At 38.1% G+C, this 23,596-nt stretch overlaps 1 protein-coding gene across 3 annotated transcripts in view; it reads right to left on the bottom strand.

Moving 5' to 3' along the window:
* Positions 1 to 4,263: 4,263 nt before the first annotated feature.
* Positions 4,264 to 23,596, bottom strand: part of CWC22 (CWC22 spliceosome associated protein) — a 74,171-nt gene continuing 54,838 nt past the window's right edge. For all 3 annotated transcript variants that reach the window (XM_089328029.1, XM_051848386.3, XM_070070512.2), the window contains 7 exons: positions 19,643 to 19,703; positions 16,430 to 16,507; positions 14,951 to 15,103; positions 13,616 to 13,743; positions 11,498 to 11,599; positions 11,178 to 11,416; positions 4,264 to 5,106 (listed from right to left, as the gene is read on the bottom strand). In XM_089328029.1, coding sequence (XP_089184155.1) covers positions 4,520 to 5,106; positions 11,178 to 11,416; positions 11,498 to 11,599; positions 13,616 to 13,743; positions 14,951 to 15,103; positions 16,430 to 16,507; positions 19,643 to 19,703 — 1,348 coding nt within the window. In that variant the 3' untranslated portion in view covers positions 4,264 to 4,519. The remainder of the gene's footprint in view (positions 5,107 to 11,177; positions 11,417 to 11,497; positions 11,600 to 13,615; positions 13,744 to 14,950; positions 15,104 to 16,429; positions 16,508 to 19,642; positions 19,704 to 23,596) is intronic.

The raw sequence follows: 23,596 nt of genomic DNA, 5'->3' as shown, positions 1-23,596 counted from the left end.
AGATGAAGTCACTGGACTTAACTGTATAAAGGAGAGATGAGATGAAAATATACTTTAGACTAATCTGAATCTAGGTGGATGACATACAGGTGGTCACTGCTCTATTCTCTCAGCTTTTTTGAACTGCAGTATTTGAAGTCTAAGTACTTATTTTTTTGTTATTATTTATTTTATTTTTTGACAGGCAGAGTGGATAATGAGAAGACAGAGAAAGGTCTTCCTTTTGCCATTGGTTCACCCTCCAATTGGCTGGTGCGCTGCTGCCGGTGCACCACGTTGATCCGAAGGCAGGAGCCAGGTGCTTCCTCCTGGTCTCCCATGGGGTGCAGGGCCCAAGCACTTGGGCCATCCTCCACTGCCTTCCTGGGCCACAGCAGAGAGCGGAAAGAATCCGGCGCCCCGACCGGGACTAGAACCCGATGTGCCTGAGCCACTAGGTGGAGGATTAGCCTACTGAGCCGTGGCGCTGGCCTGAAGTCTAAGTACTTATTTTCTGTTTCCTTGTGCAAGAATTTATGCTCAGCAGACAACAGGTACCTAATTGCTCACTGCTGTAACCTCAGCAACTAAAACAGTACCTGGCATACAGCAGACATCCACAGACTATGGTTAAACAGCCTCGCAGAAGTTAAAAAGTAAAAAGAGCTATAACTATGGTGGTAGCAGTTTGAGTGGGAAGTCAGGACATATTCCAAAGTTTGTTGGAAGCAAAATGGATAAAATTTGTTTATGTGTGGGGCAGCCGTGAAACTCAAAACATGAAGAGTTGGCGGGATTAGTTGCAGGGAAGTTAGAAAAGTTTTGAAGAAAAATGAATCATATTTGAATGCCAAGAATTATGGGGAGGGAGTAGACCAATGAAGAATAGAACTAACGCTTGACAAAAGTTTCAGAGCAATGTAGCGAGAGGGGATTGCTGAGGCTGGCACAGTAAATGAGGCTTCCCAAGGAATATGAAGGGCCTTACCCTCCCACTGTACGAACAGCAGAGACAAAAAATGGTCTGCTTTGTACAAGTAGTGTCATCTGAAATTAAACAATAAATAATTTTTGAGGGTATAGGAAAACAAGCTATTCAAATGTTAGTTTATCTGTACATTGGTTTTTTGGACTACATATTTTTGGGCCCATTTTAAGTTATTTTTAGATCACTGCTAACATTTAAAAATCAGAAGTTACATAAAAGTCCTGACTCTTTAATCCTCTTTGACAACAGTCAGGTGGTCAACTCAGAGCCTTCGTTTCTGCAGGCAGAACCGGATGGAGCTAAGAAAGTGTTGCTGCCTTTAAGTGACCCCAGTTTATGACCCAATTCAACTTGCCTCATTTGCACGATCAACCTAGCCCTGGTTGAGAGCTTTAGTGACAATGACAACAACAAAAACAGTAAGTTAAGTGTTGCACATGGAGCTGCTAGTTCCAGGCACTGTTCTAGGTGTACTGTACCACGGTGTAGGTGGGAGGCCTGAGACAAGTAAAGTAACTGCCTCAAGGTCAACAACCTGCCAGTGTTAAAAAGTGAGATAGAAACCCAGACAGAATTAAATGTGTTGTCAAAAATGTCGTAGTCCAACTATAATAAATAACTGTCCATGAACCGGAGTCTTTTTTTAAGATTTATATATGTATGTATGTATGTATGTACGTATTTATTAGAAAGTTAGGGAAAGACAGAGATCTTCCATACTCTAGCTCACACCCCAAATGGCCACAAATGCCAGGGCCAGGCCAAGCTGAAGCCAGGGGCCTGGAACTTCATCCAGGTCTCCCATGTGGGTGGCAGAAGCTCAATTACGTGGGATGTCTGCCACTTCCTTCTGGGGTACATCAGCAGGAAGCTGGATCACAAGTGGAGCAGCCGACTTGAACTAGTACACATGTGGCCAGCACTGCATGTGCCACCCCAGGTCTTCTTCTAAAAGCAAGTGCCTTCACTTCAGCCATAAATGCTTGTGCTCTTTTCTGCAATGTATGCAAACATGCAGACTTCTTTACAACTCTGGGTAACTGAGCATCTTCTTTCTTTTACCTGTGCATAGCTGATCAACGGTGAACTCAACAGTTGAATTCCTAAGCATAGAACAGGAACTTTGGATGATGGGGGGGTCAGTAAGACTTGTGCTCACTTTTATCGGTAGTAAAAACAAAACACACAAATATAGCTATCTTCAAGAAATGCTTGTTTGAACTAGAGATATTCAACAAATGCACAAGTTTTTAAAAATACATTTGGAAGGAAACACATGGGTAGGTATAAATGGAAGTTATGGCATATTCAAGGCTTGAGGAGACACAAGATCAGACTAAGGAAAGCCAGGAACACAATTTGGAGGTGTCTCAGCTAGGGTTTAAAAGTGTGTAATGTGATGCTGTCCATGTTAAAGGAACATAAATATCCTCCAAGTCACACTGGCACTCTGAGCACTTTCTGCTAAAGTAACAGTGAATGTCAGAGAAAGTTTATTTGAAGGAAAAGTCATTCTGTGAAATAAACATGGAACAGAAGGAAATAATTTTAAAGATCAGACAAAAAGGTCATTTGACTGCTGCTTAAATCAGATTTTCTTCTCTATAACAAAATACCTGAAACAAGGTACTTATGAAAGAAAAATATGTATTTTGGCTCAGAGTTTTGGAGATTCACAGACCAAGATTGGGAGATTCCATTTGTTCAACATATGGTGATAGTATTCTTGCTGGCAGAGTCCAGAGGGGTACATAACATCACATGGTAAGAGTGGGCACATGTATCTATCTGTCTCTCTCCTTAAAAAGCCACCACAACTCAATCATGTGGGCTCCACTCAAACTAATCCAATGCAGTCACTACGAGAAGGCAGCACATTTAAACCCCATGTTTGGATTATTAAGTTTCTACTTCCTTCGTACCGTTAACATAAAACTTTGAGGACCAAGCCTAAAACACACGCGCTTTTGGGGAACATGCAAGCCAATATATCCACACCACAATAAGTACACTGGTAAAAGTGATACCTGGATCAGAAAGCAGATCAGGGTTCTAAGGAATCCTGATGCATGGAAGCTGCTGTGAAATGAGGAGAAATGCATCAGTCAAGATAAACAGAAAACTCTAAAAGTATTGAAGGCAAGAATCCAAAGTTCACTCAGAGCTATCACAGATACAAAATATTTTTTCCCCTCATCACAAATCTGAGAAATGTGAAACAAGTTGTATATGAAGCAGTTGCTTTAGCTGAAAGGATACACACATTGTAAGTCTATTGCTTTTGTTTTTATTTTTTCTTTCTTATGACCTTTAAAGATCATGCAAATAAATTCTTGCTTATTTTCTTTAGGAGTCATAGCCTAATGTGTTCCTTAAATCCAATATGCTAGGCTAATAGTTCCATGAAATGTGCTAACCCTATGATAGCCCCTTCTAATGACATCACCTTCTAACAACTGCAGTTCTAGAAAACACTATAAAGAAGTTTTCCAAGCTATTATATTCAATGAATATTTTTTGGTGGTGGGCACATAATATTTATTTATAAAGAGTCTATACTGATACTCAAGTTTTTAAACCAAAAAACATTTTGAATCAGAGTATGCCTGAAAATTAAACACTAAGATAGTTTAATTTCACACATCTTGAAACTAGACATTGGCTACGATGGACTATTAATCTCCTTCTAAAACAAGCAAGCACAAGAAATCTATTTCATAAGTAGGGTTTAATATGTGTCAGTAAATCTAAGATCTCAGAGGTACTATTTCAAAAGTAATAAATAACATGGTCACATATTCACTGAAGAAAGTTACAATAATGGAAATTCTTAAAATTCTTCTAACAGTGGAATTATTTCAGATAGCCTGTTTGCATATCTCATGACTATATGTTTCCCAATGACCTACTAATCTAAATTAAAAATTAAATACATATTTATTCACCAACAGTGACACAGCTTTAAGGCTGAGAAAAAGAACTAATCACAAGTTTAACACTTTATAGCCATCCAAAAAAGAAATGTTACCCAACAGAGAAGTCCTCATTGTAGCTAATGAGAGCTATACATCAGTTTAAAGACTAATAAAATTCAACTAGCTTCACCAAAACACTCGTGGAAAAAATTACACCTTACCTATTTTGTTCAAGACATAATATGAAACTTAAAAGGGTTTGTCTATTTTGGTATTCAGTTACAAATAAGAAGCTATAATAATTCATTATAATACCTTTGCAAACAACTAGAAACATTAATTTGGGGAAACTATTTGTCCATAAAAAAATCACCAATTCAATTACCATTGGATCATTTTATTCACAAAATAGAAGCAAGATTTACAGCCCCTTTCAGTTGAAAGTTTTCTCTCCAAATAATTTTAAGTAAAAGGCCTTGAGATGTATAAACTATAAAACATGTTGAAATGAAAAAAAAATTCTTAAAATTTACAAACTAGTACTTTGTATAAGAATTCTGTATAAAGTTTGTCAATCAATGTAAAAATATTTTTCAATTGAATATAAGGCATGTTCAGTTTATATCATTCTGTAGAATTATTTTTGTTTCGTTGGAGACTTCTCTCTCCGCCGTTCCTGATTTTTCCTGGATTCTCTGGAATGTTCAGAGTATCTGCTAGATTTTTCCCATTGTCTTTCAGCACCATTTTGATATCTATCTTCATCACTTCTAGAACCAGAGTGTTTTTTATTCTTTTCCCTTGACTTTGATCTATCTTTTCTTCTGAAATGTTCACTGTCCTTATTTTGGTGTCTGTGTTTTTCACTTTCAGAAACAGAATTTCTTCTCTCTCCTCTCTTCTTTTTGGGATCACTATGTCTCTTTTCCAAATCCATATGCATTTCTTGGTCTCTGTCATTCCCAATTCTACCATAACTATTTCGTTCAGGAGGAATACCTCTGTCTGATGTGTACTTTGTTATGGGATCTCTCCAATTTGGATCTCTTGAATTTTGATCTCTGTGTTTTTCTGATCTTCTTTCTCTCTCAGACCTTGTTTCTTGGTGCCTTTGTCCTTGTCTTCCTTCTTCTTGCTTCCTGTCATTTGTATGTTGGCTCCTGATCAATTTATTTACTTCTCTTCTTCTGGTCTTCCCTTGTCCTTTCTTTCTTTTGTCTTTAGCTGCATGTGTAAAATTAAACAATTAGATTTTATCTTAACCTTGATTTCATAACTTAATCACATTAACTGGTTGTAATTCCGATAACCTACTTATAAAGCCAAAATGATAAAATGGAGAATCTGATGACAGAATATTTTACAAAATGTATAATTTTCAGGAATATATATTATCTCAACATTAACCCAAAGCACTATTTTGATCCTTAGCTCAAGATAGTAAACAGGAACATTAAATAAACACTTTTCCAAAAAGTTCATGGAAAAATGGAATTAAGAGATATAGATGCCAAAACATTTTGAAATCCATGCGTACTGTTTTCATAATATATCTTCCACAAATATTAAGCCACTCATGTGCATGGATTTCAAAGTTTCTATACTAAAGTAAACTTATCTTTTATAATTTCATTCCCACAAATTTTTGAAGTATTTTTGTATAGCAAATGTTGTGAACATTTTTATGAAGTGACTACAATGGTATATTTCCATTTTAAAATTTTAATGTAACTTGGAAATTCCAGACCATAAATATTAATCATCTCCTATGAAATATTATGTCAGAGCTGCACATAATCACAATAAATGACCACAAACACCAGAAACTTCACTCCTAAAGTGAGAGGAATTCAGTAACTGAGTTTGCTTAACAACACGAACACATATTTTTCAAATAAAAATCTCTTCCTATGAAAACAAGAGCTGGGCCCGCCAGTACTGGCAGAGAGGCACTAACTGCACAAATGAGAGAAGCTATGTGAAGATATACAGCCACAGGTTAATGAGAGCCACAGAGGCTTAGTTTGTGGAAAAACCATTCTAAGACCTTGAACAATTTAATTTTACTGATATAATCACAAATACAAATATAAATCTTAATGAAACAATTTATCATTTTAAGCTATAAAACAAATTTAACCACTTTATGTTGAGTGCATAAATCAGATACTGAGATGACTAAAATTCTGTCAAAAATCTACGTACAAACAAGAGTGACAAAAATGCGAAAGAAACTTGTCTATGTTTTCCCTAATTCTATCCAATCTCAAAGCTTCTGTTTCTTCTGCCAAATGCCTGCCCCTGGCACACAGGACAGTCAGCTGGTTTGCCACCAAGGACTTATTTCTCTGGTTCCTATCAAACAGCTCAGCTGAGCTGCAGCTACCCAAGCAGAAACCATCTGGCTCTGTGCGACACTGACGTCTCTGACTCCACTCCGCACCACTCTCAGGGCCCTGTCAATACTAAAATCCAGACACCAAACAGGATTGCAATCTCCTGTCCCTCTGCCCTGCTTGCTTTTGCAATATTCTATTTTGTGGAAAGTTTATACTGCTTTTAGGCTAATACTTTTACATTAATAAAATAAAGTTCTCTTCTGAAACTGTATAGTAAGGGAAATTAATTTTCAATCAGCCAGCTTCCTTATTGCAGCAATTCATGCTGTGTTATCATCTGTTCTCAAAACAGATACAATAACAAATTCTGTAGAATTAAAGAGGTGAATGTTAAATGAACAATATTTGTGAATTTCCATTCAAGAATAAAAGTTCCTTTGAGAAATTGGAATTTGGGTCTAAAATATAAAATACTGAGAGCTCCACAATTCTGGATGCCACATAGTATGTGAAACACTTTGAAATGTAACAAGCTAGTGAACAAGACCATAAAGATTAGCCTTTCCAGCCTAAGGCTGCAGGGAAAAGTACTACCACTCTGAAACACGGCATTAAAAAAACATAACACATAACACAAATGCATATAGACACACAAACACTAAGAAAGAAATGGCATGCCTTTTAGAAAAGCAGTCCCTTATTTAGCCCAAGATACCAGAGTGGAAGAAAGCAACGCTGACCTTGGGTAAAACAACACAGACCTATGTCAAAAACATGAACCAGAATGAAATTTTGAAAAACATCTTTTGCTACAGCATATCCACTTCCAAGTAGGACAGGGAAGACTATAGAAGACATGTGTTTCCTGCTGAAAACAGATAAAAATTTTTAAAATTTTCTGTATAAAGATATTGAAGTTCTAAAACAACATATGATACTAAAATGGAAGAAAGTGCTCAAAAAATGGGTGGAGATACGTAAAAGGAATGCTAGAGACAAGGTGAGGCAACTCGGGCTTGCCAAACTGAAAAAATCACAACAGAACAAACGACAGTACTGGTGGGGTTGGCGCTGTAGCACAGGAGGTTAAGCTGCCATCTGTGATGCCCACAGCCCATAAGAGTGCCAGTTTGAGTCTCCACGCTCTGCTTCTGATCCAGTTCCCTGCCAGTGTGCCTAGGAAAGCAGCAGAAGACAGACAGTCTGAGTGTCTGGGCCCCTGCTACCCATGTGGGAGACCCAGATGGAGTTCCAGGCTCCTGGTTTCACCTGGCCCAGCCTTGGCCATTGCAGCCATTTGGGGAGTGAACCACCGTACAGAAGACCTCGTTCTCTCTCTGTCTCCCCCTCTTTTTATAACTCTTTTAAATACATAAATGAATAAATCTTTTAAGAAGAGATAATATTAGACTTTAATTCACAGAAGATAAACATGCGTGATTCTATATTCCAAATATATAGGTGAAAAAAATAAATAAATTTTAGGTGAATTTCAATTACTAAATGTAGAAAAAGAGATAAACAGACAATGGGGTAGGACTTTGGCCTAGTGGCTGGGATGCCTGCATCTCATCTCAGAATGCCTGGAGTCCAGTCCCAGCTCCACTCCTTATTCCAGCTTCTTGCTAAAGTGTTCTTGTGAGACAGCAGGTAATAAATAGCACCAACAGCTGGATCCCTTCCAGTCATGTGGCAAACCTGCACTGAGTTCCTCATTCCCAGCTTCTGCCCAGCTTAGCCATAACTGCTGTAGGCATTTGGGGAGTGAGCCAGATAACTGGAATTCTTTGTGTGTGTGTGTGTGTCTCAAATAAACAAAATTGCTAAGATGACCTTACAAAAGGAAAAAAATACCATTAGGAAAAACTACAATAATAAGTTCTGCAGACAAGATTCGAACGGATGCTAAAATGAATGAGTGAAAGTTAAGGAGAAAGAGATTTGCACATGTTAAGTTTGTCTCCCTAAAAAGGGTATTAATTTAACAAAGGAAATTATTTCTGCTAAGAAATCTAGCAGACATCACCTCAATTCAGTGATCAAGGTCAATGTCACTAAAAATAAAACCCATCAATATTATGAAGCCCTTGACAATATGCATTAACAACAAATCATTTCTATGGTATCACTGCAAAAACTGCCTAACCTCATTCCACTTATGAGAAAACACCAGACAAATCTCTAAGCTGAGGGTCAGCCTATGAAATTAAGTGACTAGAGGACTTCAGAAAGTCTCAAGGCTACTAGAAGAATGAAAAGCCTGGAACAAATATCACAGGCTGCTGAAGACTGAGGAAAACAGAATTAAATGCAATAGGATCCTGAAAGAAAAAAACAGACATTAATGGAAAAACTGGTGGAATTCAAGTAAGGTTTGCAGGTCAATCAGGACTAATATTTCCATGTTAATTTCCAAAGTTGTAACAAATTATAATATTAGAGGACACTGGATAAGATGTTTATGTGGACTGTCTGTACTGTCTTTCCAGTTTTCCTATAAGTGTAAAATTAATTCAAAATAAAAATAAGAAATAAAGGCAGTAGAGAATTAGTGAAAAAATGAGGCCAAGAAGAGCCAAATTTTCCATGAAGCTCCACAGAGGCACAGTAAGCCGATGCTCCACAGTTACTTCCTGTCAGGGAGCTGCTGATTCAGGTTGCTGCTGAGGGAATAGAGAGAAGACAGGGCGTTCTGGCAAGCTCACAGGGCTGGAGAGAAGGGCATCAGTGAGCTGCAGACACATACATGGTGAAAGATACACATCTCGGATACGTAAAGAATTCTGATAAATTAATAGAGCAGACATAAAAAAATAAGGTGGGGGTCACACAAAGCCTGGAACAGCCACCTAACAAAAAGGGAAGTATTAAAATGGCCAATAAAGCTTAAATGGTATTCCGCTTCATCAGTGAGAAAGACAATGAAAATTAAAGTACAATACCCACAATACTGTATCATTACATAGCCACCAGATCTGGCCAAAATGAAAAACATGGGCAATCTCAAGCGCTGGTAGGGAGCTGCTAGAACTCTATATGTGGCTGGTGGGAGTGTATGTTGAAATAAACACTTAAAAAAATTGTTTGGCAGGGGCCAGCACTATGGTATAGCGGGTTAAAGACCCAGCCTGTTGTATAAGCATCCCAGACAGGCACCAGTTCAAGTCCTGGCTGCTCCTCTTCCAATCCAGCTCTCTGCTATGGCCTGGGAAAGCAGCAGAAGATGGCCCAAGTGCTTGGGCCCCTGCACCCATGTGGGAGACTGGAAGAAGCTCCTGCCTCCTGGCTTCAGATTGGCTTAACTCTGGCAGTGCAGTGGTTTGAGAAGTGAACCAGAGGAAGGAAGACCTTTTTCTCTGTCTCCCCTCTCACTGCTCTAACTCTACTTCTCAAATAAATATATAAAATCTTTTTTTTTTTATTTGACAAATAAGAGTTAGAGAGAGAGAGAAAGACAGAAAAGTCTTCCTTCCGTTGGTTCACCCCCCAAATGGCTGCTACAGCTGGAGCTATGCTGATCCGAAGCCAGGAACCAAGTGCTTCCTCCTGGTCTCCCATGTGGGTGTAGGTGCCCAAGCACTTGGCCATCCTCCACTGCTTTCCCGGGCCACAGCAGAGAGCTGGACTGCAAGAGGAGCAACTGGGACTAGAACCCAGCACCCATATGGGATGCTGACGCTGCAGGCGGAGGATTAACCAAGTGAGCCACAGCGCCGGCCCCAAATATATAAAATCTTTAAAAACAAACAAACAAAAAAAACCCTGGTTGATGGTATTTACTAAAGTCAAACACAAACACATGCTATGACATCTGATTATCAGCAATAATTACATGCTATATTATCTGATATACCACCTGTAGGTATATACCCAAAGGAAATGTGCACACACATACACACATATACACAAACGTTTCTTGTCCAATGATGGGGCTATGTCCCAATAAATCAATTCCAAGTTAAAAATACCAAGATGAAAATGACTAAACTCCGAAACATAACTTAGTTTAGCCTATCTTAAATGTGCTCAGAATACTCAACATTAGCCTACAGTTGAGCATCATGAGAGCAATGTATGGCATTACCCCAGCCCAGGAAAAGATCAAAATACATAATTCAAAGTACAGCTTTTATGGAATGCATATGGACTATCATAGTCAAAAACTCCTAAGATGAACCATTGTAGGTTGGGGACTATCTGTGTATATATGATCAGCAAAAGTTATGTACAAGAGTATTCATGGGAACACTATCTGTAAATTTACATGTCCACTGACTAAAAAGATAATAGGATTACAGTATATTCATGAAGTAGAGAACTGTAACAGGAATGAATGAACTATACCTAAATGCAATTCTATACAAGAATCTCACAAATGTAATGTTGAAAGAAATGTCAGACATAGAGGATTCGTAATGCACAGTTCTGAAGTTACAACATACAAAACGAATCTATAGAATTACAAATCAGAATAGTAGCAGATAGGCCAGAGGGAGGGCAGTTACTGGGAGAGGGAACAAGGAGAAATTCTGGCCAGAGTGCTAGCTATTCACATAGCACACAGGACAAGCACTGCATGTGTGGTATATGTCAATCACTAAAATAAAGCTTTGCTATTAGAAGAAAAGCCAAAACTTTTTTTTTTTTTTCCAAATAAAAGCATCAGGCAACTGTTATACATTATATTAAGTTGACACCACGATAAACACATGCCCATGAAGTATCTTGGCTTCGATGAAGAGGATTCCAACAGGTAATGTTGGCATTGTAGATGCTGTAATACACTAACACATTGTAATAGTGACGGATGATTGTGCATATTATTAACTAAAGCTTTAAACAACTCAACTCTAAAACAAGCAATACAATACAATCACTTTCTTCCCTCATTATAAATACCACCAGCAATACGCTTGTTAGCAAAGAGCAGGATAGGTTATGGAGAAGCTTCAATACCTGAGGCCGAGCTGTGACTCCCAGAGGATGAAGAATCGCTCTCCTCACTGGAGGACCCTGAACTGCTATCACTGCTGTCAGAGTCAGAGTCAGAGTCAGAGTCAGAGTCAGAGGAGTCGGACTCCGACGAGGAGGACGCTGATGACGAAGACGACAGGGAGGATTTATTTGGTTCAACATCTGGTTTCTGAGCCACTATGACTTTTGGTGTGTTTTTGAGATGCTCACGCAATTCATCCCTAATTAAAAACATAGTCTGTTAGATTCTGTCTCAAAGGCAACTGTAAGGTAATTGTGTAAGGTGAAAACAAAATTCTTACGTTAAACCTCCGAGACCTATAGAAGTAAAGAAGTTGATGGCAAATCGAGTGTTTCTTGGATTATCTCGGGGTAACAACCCTTCAAAGAATGGCTGTAGGGTTCTATAAAAGAAAAAAAAATGAATGGAAGAGAACAAAAAGACAAAAATCCTTACAGTTATTTTGCAGACTTCCAGTATATTAAATAAACAAATGAAATAATAAATGGTGGTGTATGCCTCTTATTAGGTTATGCTACCTGCTATCTAAATGAAATGAGTAGGGTCAAGTAATAATATACTAAGCTGAATTTTTAAAAACTTTTCACTCGTGTCAACACAGAAGAATACACATGGACACATACATATATGTGTGTGTATGGTATACATATATAAAATTTTTTAAAGGTTTACTTACTTATCTGAAAGTCAGAGTTACACAGAGAGAGAAGCAGAGGCAGAGAGAGAGAGAGAGGTCTTCCATCCGCTGGTTTACTCCCCAGTTGGCCAAAAATGGCTGGAGCTGCGTCAATTCGAAGCCAGGAGCCAGGAGCTTCTTCTGGGTCTCCCACATGGGTACAGGGGCCCAAGGACTTGGACCTTCTTCTACTGTTTTCTAGCCAGAGAGCTGGATAGGAAGTAGAGCAGCTGGGACTTCAACCAGTGCCCATATGGGATGCCTGTGTGGCTTTACCTGCTAAGCCACAGCGCCAGCCCCCGTATTTAAGATTTAAAAAAAACCCGCTTGTATTTTAATATATACACAGGCATGTGTACACAACACTGAGAGATATGAGGAAGGAGTCAACAAAAGGGAGACATTTAGGATTGAGGACTGCATAGAATTACTCTATTTACAGAGCAGGGCAAACAGAAAAACATTAACAATGTACTGTGGTTCTGATCAATTCTGAGTGCCACACTGAATGACTACTAGATGGAGTCAGGAAAACGTTTCATAGAAAAAGGTAAACTATTATAAAAAGAATGATTAAGAGTTTGCTAGACAGATGAAAAAGAGAGGGGACTGCCAGTTGTAGAAACAGAAATAAAGAAACATCAACAGCCAGACAGGCTTGACACGATGGCAGTGGAGATGTGGCTACAGTGCCATTTGCTAAAGGAATTGAGCCTGGTACAACTGAAAGGAACCAGAGTCAGTAAGTATATGAAGCCAGGAGAAGTGGATGGAATAGCCCACAGATAGCATCCAGAACCCAGGACAGACCTCAGGTGAACCTTAACACTGGAGAGGCCAGCTGAGGAGGAGACGGAGACTAAGGATAAAGTGAGAAGTCACAGTGAGCAAGTGACCAACTGCTAAAGACAGGCAGAGAAGTGAAGGGGCATAAGGACTGACTACAGCATTTGGCAGTGGTCATGGAAGAAGCTGGGAAGGATGCTTCAATGGTGTCCACTGATTACAAAACATTGTTGTTTTAGGGCTCAACACAAAGGTACGAAATAAGAGAAAACTAAGTACTCATCAACTGCAGAATTTCAGTGAGCATGCAAAAAAAAACATTTCATATGCTCTAATGAAATTAAAGGAAGCATTAATTTTGTTTTCTTGCGACTAGCAGTATAAGTACAATTAAAAGTTACATGCTGGGGGCCAGTGCAATGGCGCAGTAGGTTAATCTTCTGCCTGAGATGCCGGCATCCCATATGGGCGCTGGCTCTAGTCCCAGCTGCTCCTCTTCCAGTCCAGCTCTCTGCTATGGCCTGGGAAAGCAGTAGAAAACGGCTCAAGTCCTTGGGCCCCTGCACCCACGTGGGAGACCACAGGAAGCTCCTGGTTCCTGGCTTTGGATTGGTGCAGCTCTGGCCATTGCGGTCATGGAAGACCTCTCTATCTCTCCCTCTCACTGTCAAATAAATAAATAAAATCTTTATAAAAAAAAAGTTGCATGCTGTCCTATGCTACATGAGATACAGAGAAGTAGATGATTAATGGATTAAAAAAGTCCTAGGGGCCTTTTCTTTCTTTTCTTTTCCTTCCCCCTTCTCTCCTTCCTCCTCCCCTTCCCTTCTCTTTCTCTGTCTCTTTCTTTACAACCAAGGACAGACTTATATCTGCCAAAGAAGGGGAAAATCCCTGAGGACAGTAAGAATAAAGAGTGCTTAACGACAAACTTACTCATCCTTTAATCTTGCATTGAGTTTGGGAAGACCCATGTATTCACACAGTTCTTGGAAAAATATTTTGACAAAAATTCTACTGGATGATGTAGTGGTTTCTTCACTCAGTTTTATACATTCAAGAACCTGAAAATTAAGACAATTTTATTTTAGTTTTCAAAAACAGTACAAGGTGACCAATACATTGTTAAGAAGTATCTCCTGAAATTATGACTTATTTTCACTCTCAATCACAATTATTTCTGAAAATCTTTTATGCTGACATGCATTATTTCTGGCAAAGTTTAAGACTACTCCTCTATCCCAATTTTCAAAATGTTAAGATGTTACAGAAATAGATTTCTTTCTCTTTCTTAATACATTTTTATAGCAGGGAAGACATCTTGTCTTGAGCATATAATGCAGAAGCAGAGAGTACTAACGCTAAACCTCCCTCATCAAAATTTGGTGTATATGAGGGTTTGGGGCAAAATACCATTTACAGCACTAGGCTACAGTTTTGTAAAGCACATGTAACAGATAATAAAAGCAAATGTAAACAGAATTATGGCTTTTTCTGAATGCTAAGATTACAGATTAGGAACTGAAACTCTTAGATAATTGAAGGCACATAAAAATAAAAGTAACCTTCGCTTTTATGTGCTACTTGTTTCAGGTGGTTGAATGATTAGTGGTTGTATAGTAAGTATCAGTGTTAAATATATTTCTAATTCCAATCCAGTGCACTGGATTCTTCTGCATTAAGAATATCTCTCCTTGTTCTAACGATGATTGTGGCAACTCTTCCCCACTGCTTACCTAACTTCAGTGTCTGTTAAAAATAAAAATAACATATCCTACTAGCACAACCATTTCTCTGGATTCCTATCAACAGGAACCATGGAGAGATTAATCCCTGAGAAAACAGGGACAGTAATTCAGAGACACACACAGCACCAAAGTAATAGTACAACACACAGAACACAAAAAATCTGTAATACAGGGTGGCTACAAAAAATAGTGGAAAAATGGAATTAAGAGACAATGTAAATTTTCCATAAACTATTTGAAGCTTCTCAGACTTTTCCTGAAAATGCTCTTAGAAATTAATATTTAAAAAGCACTGTGATTTAGGCTGTGAAATATAATCCAGGATAATATATATTTCTTATACATTATTTACTTAGGTTTTAATTCCATATTACATGAACATAATCCCAAATATAGCAACTATAGTAAAGTTTACAGTTCATTTTAAAGCTTATCTACCAATAGATAAAAATGCCTAGGTTTTAACCTTTTTGAGAATAAAGGGGATGAAGAACAAAGTACAAATATTGACCCATCTACTTACACTCCATGGAAGTGAATCAGTGTATAAAAGGTGAGCAAACATCTTAGCAACATTTCTCAATTTGTTTGTTTCCAAGCGATGGATGGTATCATACTGTTCTTTGAATATACTTTCAAAGGATTCCATGTATTCTTTTTTTAGCATGCAAAATCGCTAATAAATAAAAAATTGAATGGCAATACCATTAAAAATTGAATGTTTATACAATTATGAGCACAATAATCCTCCTAAATTTACTTAACCAAAATTTAAATATTCTATATTCCTTCAAAGACTTATATCACTATACTTTTTGTGCTATAAGATGCTCAATCTATCTATCTGAGATTTATATGCTAAAACAAATTACACATGCAGCTGATCATTAACACATATATTTGTATACTGTATACATATGCCTCTACTCTGGGGGTAGAGTTTTGATTTAAAAATATTTTAGCTCATGCTTTACCTGTGCTGTCTGAACAAGTACTTGACTTTTCTAACTGTTCTGAGATTCTAAAGATAGTAATTAATTGTCCTTTACTAGGAAATTATTACAAAGTAGAAGTGATTTCAAAAAAGTTCTGCAAGAGTTAAATGCAATGTTGAGGCACTGCAAGAATGAAATGGGAAAGGTGGAAGCAGAAGAGTAGGGAATCTGAAAATGTGAGTAACTGGCTTTTGTTGTACTGACTAATTTGAAAGCCAGAATGAGAGAGCACAGAGGCCCACAGAATCAGAGACAGACAGGAAAAGATCTTCCACTGACTGGTTTACTCCTCAAATGGTTGACATCAGCCAAATCTGAGCCAGCCCTTCCATCCTGGTCTACTATTTGGGACACAGGGGCCCAAGTACTTGGACCACCTTCCACTTCTTTCCCAGGCACATGAGCAGGAAGCTGGATCAGAAGTGGAGTAGCCAGGACTTGAACCAGCACTCTGACATGTGTCACAAACAGCAACTTAACCTAATGCACCACAACACTGGCCTCAACAACTTTTTTTTTTTTTTTTTTTTTGGACAGGCAGAGTGGACAGTGAGAGAGAGAGACAGAGAGAAAGGTCTTCCTTTGCCGTTGGTTCACCCTCCAATGGCTGCCACGGCCGGCGCGCTGCGGCCGGCGCACCGCGCTGATCCGATGGCAGGAGCCAGGAGCCAGGTGCTTCTCCTGGTCTCCCATGGGGTGCAGGGCCCAAGCACCTGGGCCATCCTCCACTGCACTCCCTGGCCACAGCAGAGAGCTGGCCTGGAAGAGGGGCAACCGGGACAGAATCCGGCGCCCCAACTGGGACTAGAACCCGGTGTGCCGGCGCCGCTAGGCGGAGGATTAGCCTAGTGAGCCGCGGCGCCAGTCTAACAACTTGCTTTTAACAGAGATATCTCATTGTATTAGACCAGACTATAAAGTAGATCATTAATTCACAATATTCATGGTAAGAATCACATAACAGTTCTATTAAATTCCAACAACAACAAAAAAATTATGGAACTCACTCCAGCAAGTAAGCCAAAAAATTTCTCATATGTTCTTTGTTGAGCACAGCAATCTAATATCATGTTGCAGAGTTCTTTCTGTTTGGAAAAAAATTACAATAATCGTTCAATGGATCTATACTATTTGATAATTTACCAATATGACAGCAACCGCCTGCATTTTAAATTAAGGTTTCAAAGACTTCAAAATCTTATGAACTGTCATTATTAGGATAAAATAAAAACATCAATTTATGTTAAGCTCATAATTCCTTAAAGGCATTAGTTTAACTGGCAGCTTCCAGTATTTATGTTAATCAGATTAATCATCTGATTCTAAATTCATCTAAGTATGAACCACTTCAAGAAAATCTGTCATATAAAACACTAAGGGAGATTATACCTATGATATTATGAAAGGATTCTATACAGAATTCCTTTAAAAATACTCACCAAGACAACATGTAACAATTCATTTACCTCCCTCCCAAAGATACAAACTCAATTGTTAAGGAATACATCTAGTTAATATGGAAAAGACAGAATATGCTAACACTTTACAGAAGCATCAGGGGCATAACTTCAATGTTAACTTAAATGACATTCTGGTTGATAAATGAAAAATGTCTTGTAAAAGAAAAAGAAACACCTTTGTTGGAGAATTCTAGCCTTAAAATAAATGTTATGCACACAGATCTATCTATAGATGGATCTATTCAAATAGATGGAATCGTTCCATAATTGCTAAAATAAAATTTTATCCAATCAGCTATTTAGGTGTCTTGAAAGCCTCTCTAAAACTTCTGTTCAATCAATGAATAAAATCTCCAATCAGAAAGTACCATCATCACAAATCATTTGTACTTAACTAACCACAGATTTTAAATTAACAAATTCCATTTATTAATTCCTGAAACAAACCTAATGAAATGTATAGATTATAACAATTTCAAAGATGAAAGAATTCAGGCAACACAAAGTAAATGCAGACAAAATGAAAAAAGGCACAAACTTATCCCCTGACCACCACAGTAGAATCTGCTAAATTGTCTTTTTCTATAAAACATTAAAAGTTTAAAATATTTTTCCAAGTATATAACTGTAAACTATTTTCTATAAACAAAAAGCAAGCCTATAAAAATAAAATATATGTTGATTCAGGTAACTAGGTAGCTTTATCCTTTATATTTATAATGAATAATTCTGACATTTTGTATTAATATAGGATATAGTAAAAACTGTAAATATTTTGAAATGAAGTCAATAAGTATTTATTGTACGTATCTACGTAAACTATTTGTGTTGAGACTCAGGTCTCAGGGCAAGAGGTAAGCCAGGAACCCCAGAGAAGTACAGACCACTCACTTTATAATTATGCTGTCAAATATGGTAGCCATTAGCCACATGTGGTGATTTAAATTACGTAAAACTAAATAAAATCAAAACCTTAGTTTCTTACATCACATTAGTTATGTTTCATGCACTTAAAAGCTGCATGTGAGTAGTGGCTACTCTCCTGGGCCATGCAGAAAATCAGTATTGCCATCATCGCAGGAAGTGACGCTCAAGAAGCTGATAATCTACTCAAGAAACAATTCACCCAAAGGCCTCACTTTTTTACAACACAGGGATATTTTTAGATGTCACTGTATTACCAGACTTATTGCTGTTGTTGTTTAAAGATTAGTCAAAAGCTATCTCAATTAAGGTGTTTATACATGTATAGAGTTCAGAGAACATATATTTTGTCAATATTCCTATATTACTGAAAAGTTAAGATGAAACTTTTCTAAATTCTTCCATATTATATTAACTTGATATATCAAAATTTATTTTCAATTTTTTCATCATTGTATTTTTACAATATGGCAGTTAATCAGGTTTTAAAAAATAAACCATGATAACAAGAGGAAAGCACTGTGAATAGTTAGTACTACTTAAAAAACAAATTACTTTCTTCTTCCCTAGGTCAAATGCAATTATAAGAGTCAGTCCCTCTGGCTTATCATAATTAAATATTTTAACATTTTAATTAAGTATTACAAAGATTTTAGGAGTCCTCAGAGCTTAAAAATAGATGTACTACATTCTTCCAAATATTAGCAAAACATGTTGAGGTTAGTTCTAGAACAACTATGCTCTAGATGAATATTAATAAACTTTTGTAATAGCTTAATTATATTTCTCAAATAATGTGACAAATTATATAATAATTTCAGTGTCAATTACACTTTTAAAGGTTAATTTACTAATTTATTTCCTTCCAATGATGATATACCAGGTGCAGTCGGGGCACAAATAGGAACACAATTACTAATATAGCAATAAACAAACTTTAAAAGAGAAAAAAGAAGTTTTTAAAGTTGGAAGGAATATTTTCTTTTTCTTTCAAACTTCTACACCATGGCACTTCAAGAATGAGTCTAGAACAAAGACTGGCAAACTTTTTCTGTAAAGGATCAGTTGGCAACCATTTTGCACTTTGAAGCACACATGGTCGTTCTGTTAAAACTATTTTTTCTCCTGCTGTGGTTTGGGAACAGCAATACGATATCCCAATAAGACTTGATTGAAACAGAAGTGGGCTCAAATAACCAACTGCTGTAACACATTTCACTTCAAGTCTTGAGAACAAATTTCCTTCTAATAGTGACCTATCTCAGCTAAACCAGAAAATCTAGAACAGCTAGATACTGAGGAGCCTTTTGGAGCTGATATACTCATTGTGGCATCTGTGCTGGGTCTACCACATGTAAAGCGAAGTGTGAAAAACAAAACTACCAAAGTCTTAGCTCAAGTTCCAAGGACCTAAAATCAAGATGGGCAAATACAATAATAAATCAGGAAAAAAAAACACAAAAAAACAAAACAAAACAAAAAAACAAGATAATCTATTTGTTCCAATCTTTACTATCCCAAGCACTAAAATTCTGATACTCTGAGTAGTGAAGTATACCAAATTATAGGACAATGAATCCCATGTGGCTGAGAGAGAGAGTCATGTGTACTTTAAGGATCTATAAATCCCCGATACCTTGCAGAGTGCCTGTTGCATAGTACATCAATGATATAATGAACGAAAAAAGAACATAAATTCTTCTGTATTAAATTAGGACAATTTAACAGCTTGTGCTTTATAACTGCCAACAGCCAAGAATGCTTTTCTTGTGCATGAAGACAGAATAGGCAATTAACCATTACATATTTCCTAATAGAAAAAAAGCATCAACGTACTGTTTGGCTTTCGGGAAACTCCATTTTGAGTAATTTGTGAGCACACTCTTCAAAATCCAAACTGTGGAGATAAGATGGTTGTAACAGGTTAAAGGACTACAGCATAAACTGTAACATTTTTTCACATACAAGAATCTTACTTCAAGTTATTTTTTAAAAAATTTTACTTATTTATTTGGAAGTCAGAACTTCAGAGAAAGAGGAAGAGACAGACACATCTTCTATCAACTGGTTAACTCCCCAAATGGCTGCAACAGCCAGGGCTGGGCCAGGCTGAAGCCAGGAGTGAGGAGCATCATGCAGGTCTTCCGTGTGGGTGCAGGGGCCCCAGCAGCTGGATCAGAAGTGGAGCAGCTGGGACTCAAACCGGCACACACATGGGATGCCAGTGCTGCAGACAGCTTAACCTGCTGTGCCAAAGTACCCCAACAATTGTTCTGAAGACTCTTATTTTGACCATGGTTTAATATTATTTTATTTCCTCTATGAGAAAACAGAGTTCTGGTGTTGTGAGACTTGCTCCTCACCAAATCGTCCCAGAAGTAAAATTTGAACACAGGAATACTTAGTTTTCTCATCTAATATTTCACAAGCAAAAACTCTAATTAATATTTAATTGGAAGAATAGTTTCCTGAAATGTATATTATATGTTTAGAGAAATCAGCGAGAGTTCTAATTAAGACAGCGGCAAACAAAAGTCAAGTTTCTCATGTTTAACACTAAACCTCAATGTGGAACAGTAAATGAATATATTCTACCATAACGTAACTTCATCTATCTTTACTAGATTGTCGCTCCCCCTCTTCGCGGAGGAACGACACAGGACCCTGCGCTGTTCTTTTGTCTGCTCGGCCCTTCCCGGGTTTGCTGCTGGTCCTTCCCGGGTTGGCTGCCGACCCTCCACCTCCGTGGAAGGGCGGTTCCCCCTGCCACTTTCCCCACTTCCGTGGAGAAGCAGCACACCACCGCCCGGCTCTCTCGGGGGCTGCTCAGATGTTATCCGGATGTTCCTGGTGCATGTTGTCTCTCTCCTCCTTTATAGTCCTCTTCCACCAATCCCAACTCTGCTACCCACACGCTGAGCACACTGCTCTCCTCCAATCAGGAGCAGGATCAGCTCCTGCAGCTTGTTAAACTGATGAGGCAGCTGCGTAGAGGTTGTCTGGTCTCTTTCTCTCAGCGCCATATTGTGGGAGAGCAGATGCATAGAATAAGTCTTAATTCCAGTAACTTAGTCTAGTCTCAGTTGCTCTCCACACTAGATAATGCGAACTTCTTACAATCTGCATATATACTGAATTTAAAATACCTTCAATATACCTCAGCTAAGGAATAAGCACATTCAATGTGAATTTGAGCCAGCGACAATGCTAATATGAGGGTGCTTCAAAAAGTTCATGGAAAAGCATAATCTTTTAAGTCCATTTCTCCCTGAACTTTTTGAAGCCCCTCCCCCATATACTCGTACCTTTTGTAGACTGTCAAAACCCTTATTCTTTTCAATTTAAATTGTGCATTTTATTATATGTAAACTACACTTCAATTTTTAAAACTATCAGGGTTAGCCAGCGCCACGGCTCACTAGGCTAATCCCCCACCTGCGGTACTGGCACCTGGGGTTCTAGTCCCGGTTGCTCCTCTTCCAGTCCAGCTCTCTGCTGTGGTCCGGGAGGGCAGTGGAGGATGGCCCAGGTCCTTGGGCCCTGCACTCACATGGGAGACAAGGAGGAAGCACCTGGCTCCTGGCTTCAGATCGGCACAGCACGCTGGCCACAACACACTGGCTGTGGTGGCCACTTGGGGGGTGAACCAACGGAAAAAGGAAAACCTTTCTCTCTGTCTCTCTCTCTCACTGTCTACCCTGCCTGTAAAAAAAAAAACAAAACAAAAAACAAAAACCAATCAGAGCAGAATTAATAACTGCAGAGGGGCAGGGCTACATTGTCCACTACTCACTTCTCTTGAAACAAGCTCAAATATGTAGTAGTCTTCCTGTGAGTAAGTTCGTTCCTCCTTCCTTCCTTCCTTCTTTCCTTGCAGGAGATCCTTATTCTGAACCAGATTTGGGGTAACTTAGGAAACCTCCCTCAGACAGTATATTGAAAGCAGAGCAAGATGCCAGGTGAAAGCCAGAGATGGAACTTGGATAGCAGAGCCACACAATTAAGGTTATGTCACCAAGACCAAGGCTTTTATGGCTATTTTCTCCAAGCTACTTCAACTGTACAATCTGTCCTCAAAGTCCTTTCCAGGTTCCAAGCTCAAGATCATGACACCTTGGGGACATGGAGGTAGTTTCTCAAGGCTGTCTTCTGATAAACTCAAGAGTGCCTTAGCTCATTGTTGAGCTTAACAAGCAGCTGCGGTAGAGAGATTCTGGACCCAGAACTCAACAGCTGGGACACAGAGCCCACTGCTGGGATCAGTTAATCTTTTGGGAACAGCAGTTTAAAATCTTCACTCACTGAAATATAATAATTACGAATTTTGTTTGGCAGCTTATCTGTACTTTTCAGCTTCTCTTACTAACTGGGTTCCATAAGCACAACTGGGTAATAATACAGGATGATAAAAGGAAACAGAATAAGAGGAAAAAGAAAAAAAGATATCTACCAGTACAGAGACTTTGCAACAGTGACATTAAACAATATCAGTGTGTTGGGGCCAGCGCCAGTTTGAATCCTGGCTGCTTCACTTCCAATCCAGCTCCCTACTAATGTGCCTGGGAAAGCACAGGAGATGGCCCAAACACTTGGGCCCCCATATCCATGTGAGAGATCTGGAAGAAGCTCCTGGCTTCGGATTGGCTCAGCTCCAGCCATTACAGTGATTCAGGGAGTGAGCCAGCAGATGGAAGACCTCTCTCTGTCTATACCTCTCTCTCTAACTCTGTCTTTCAAATAAATAAATAAATAACCAAATAATTCTTTAAAAAAAAAATCAAGTAGCTGATGAAAACATTTACCACCTTCCTTTCATTTAATTAGTGAAGTTTCAGAGGTAAAGTTCTATGACAGTGTATTTTCCTTGTTCTTGTTTTATTTTAAAACCGATGACTCACTCAACAAGATTGCTTTGAAACAGCACTAATTAAAACTATTACTTGCATTAAATTTGCTTGATATTTTAACTCTAAGGTTGCAAAATCAAATGAATTGCAGGCTTACTACAAATTAATAGAGGACAGTAAATAAAAAAGATTTTATTAAATTACTCTCAGTTTTCAAGCTATGTCAACTGGTTTTGTTTATGTTTCTAATTTGAAAAACTTTAAATAGATGAGGACATAGTAGTTCATTTCCCTGTGATACTACAACTTCCCTAAAGCAAAAATCAGACTATTGGTTAAAGCCTCGAGCAAACAAGAATCCATTATTCTCAACGACGAAGCTGGCTGGGTGGCTTTATATGTTATGAAAATAAAAGGCTTTAACACTTAGAAAACAAGAGTACTGGTGATATTTGTCAACAAAAATTTAAAACATAAAATATCCCACATAGTTCAGTTACCAGAACTTGGTTTTGTTTGCAAGATCCCCAAGTACAAACTGTTAGTATAAAATGCCTTCAAAGCTACTTGACTTGATGATTATAGACCACTGGATTTCTAGCCTGGTATTAGAGACACAGATTGTTAGAAACCACATGACTGGAAAAGCTACATAATACAAAAAATGTATAATCCATCCTCAAAATAACCATCAATGTTAATGTATTATTTCTAGAATATGCCTGCTATTTTAACAGCTATGATAATTTTACATCAGTCTAATAAAATCTATATTGTTTCTGCCACCCAACAGTGTATCAGACCATTTGCCCATATTTATAACTCCTCATTAACCTAATCTTCAACGGTGGCATAAATTAGACATTTAGGCTACTCATGTTACATAAGATGACACTCTCTGGTTTTTGTGTGCATATTAAACAATGCGGTCTTTAACTATGTA

This window comes from Oryctolagus cuniculus, chromosome 3 (assembly GCF_051225735.1).
Source record: "Oryctolagus cuniculus isolate XC-2025 breed Fujian yellow rabbit chromosome 3, ASM5122573v1, whole genome shotgun sequence".
Lineage (NCBI taxonomy): Eukaryota > Metazoa > Chordata > Mammalia > Lagomorpha > Leporidae > Oryctolagus > Oryctolagus cuniculus.
The sequence above is the reverse complement of the archived record's forward strand: the minus strand, read 5'-3'. Positions and strand labels throughout refer to the sequence as shown.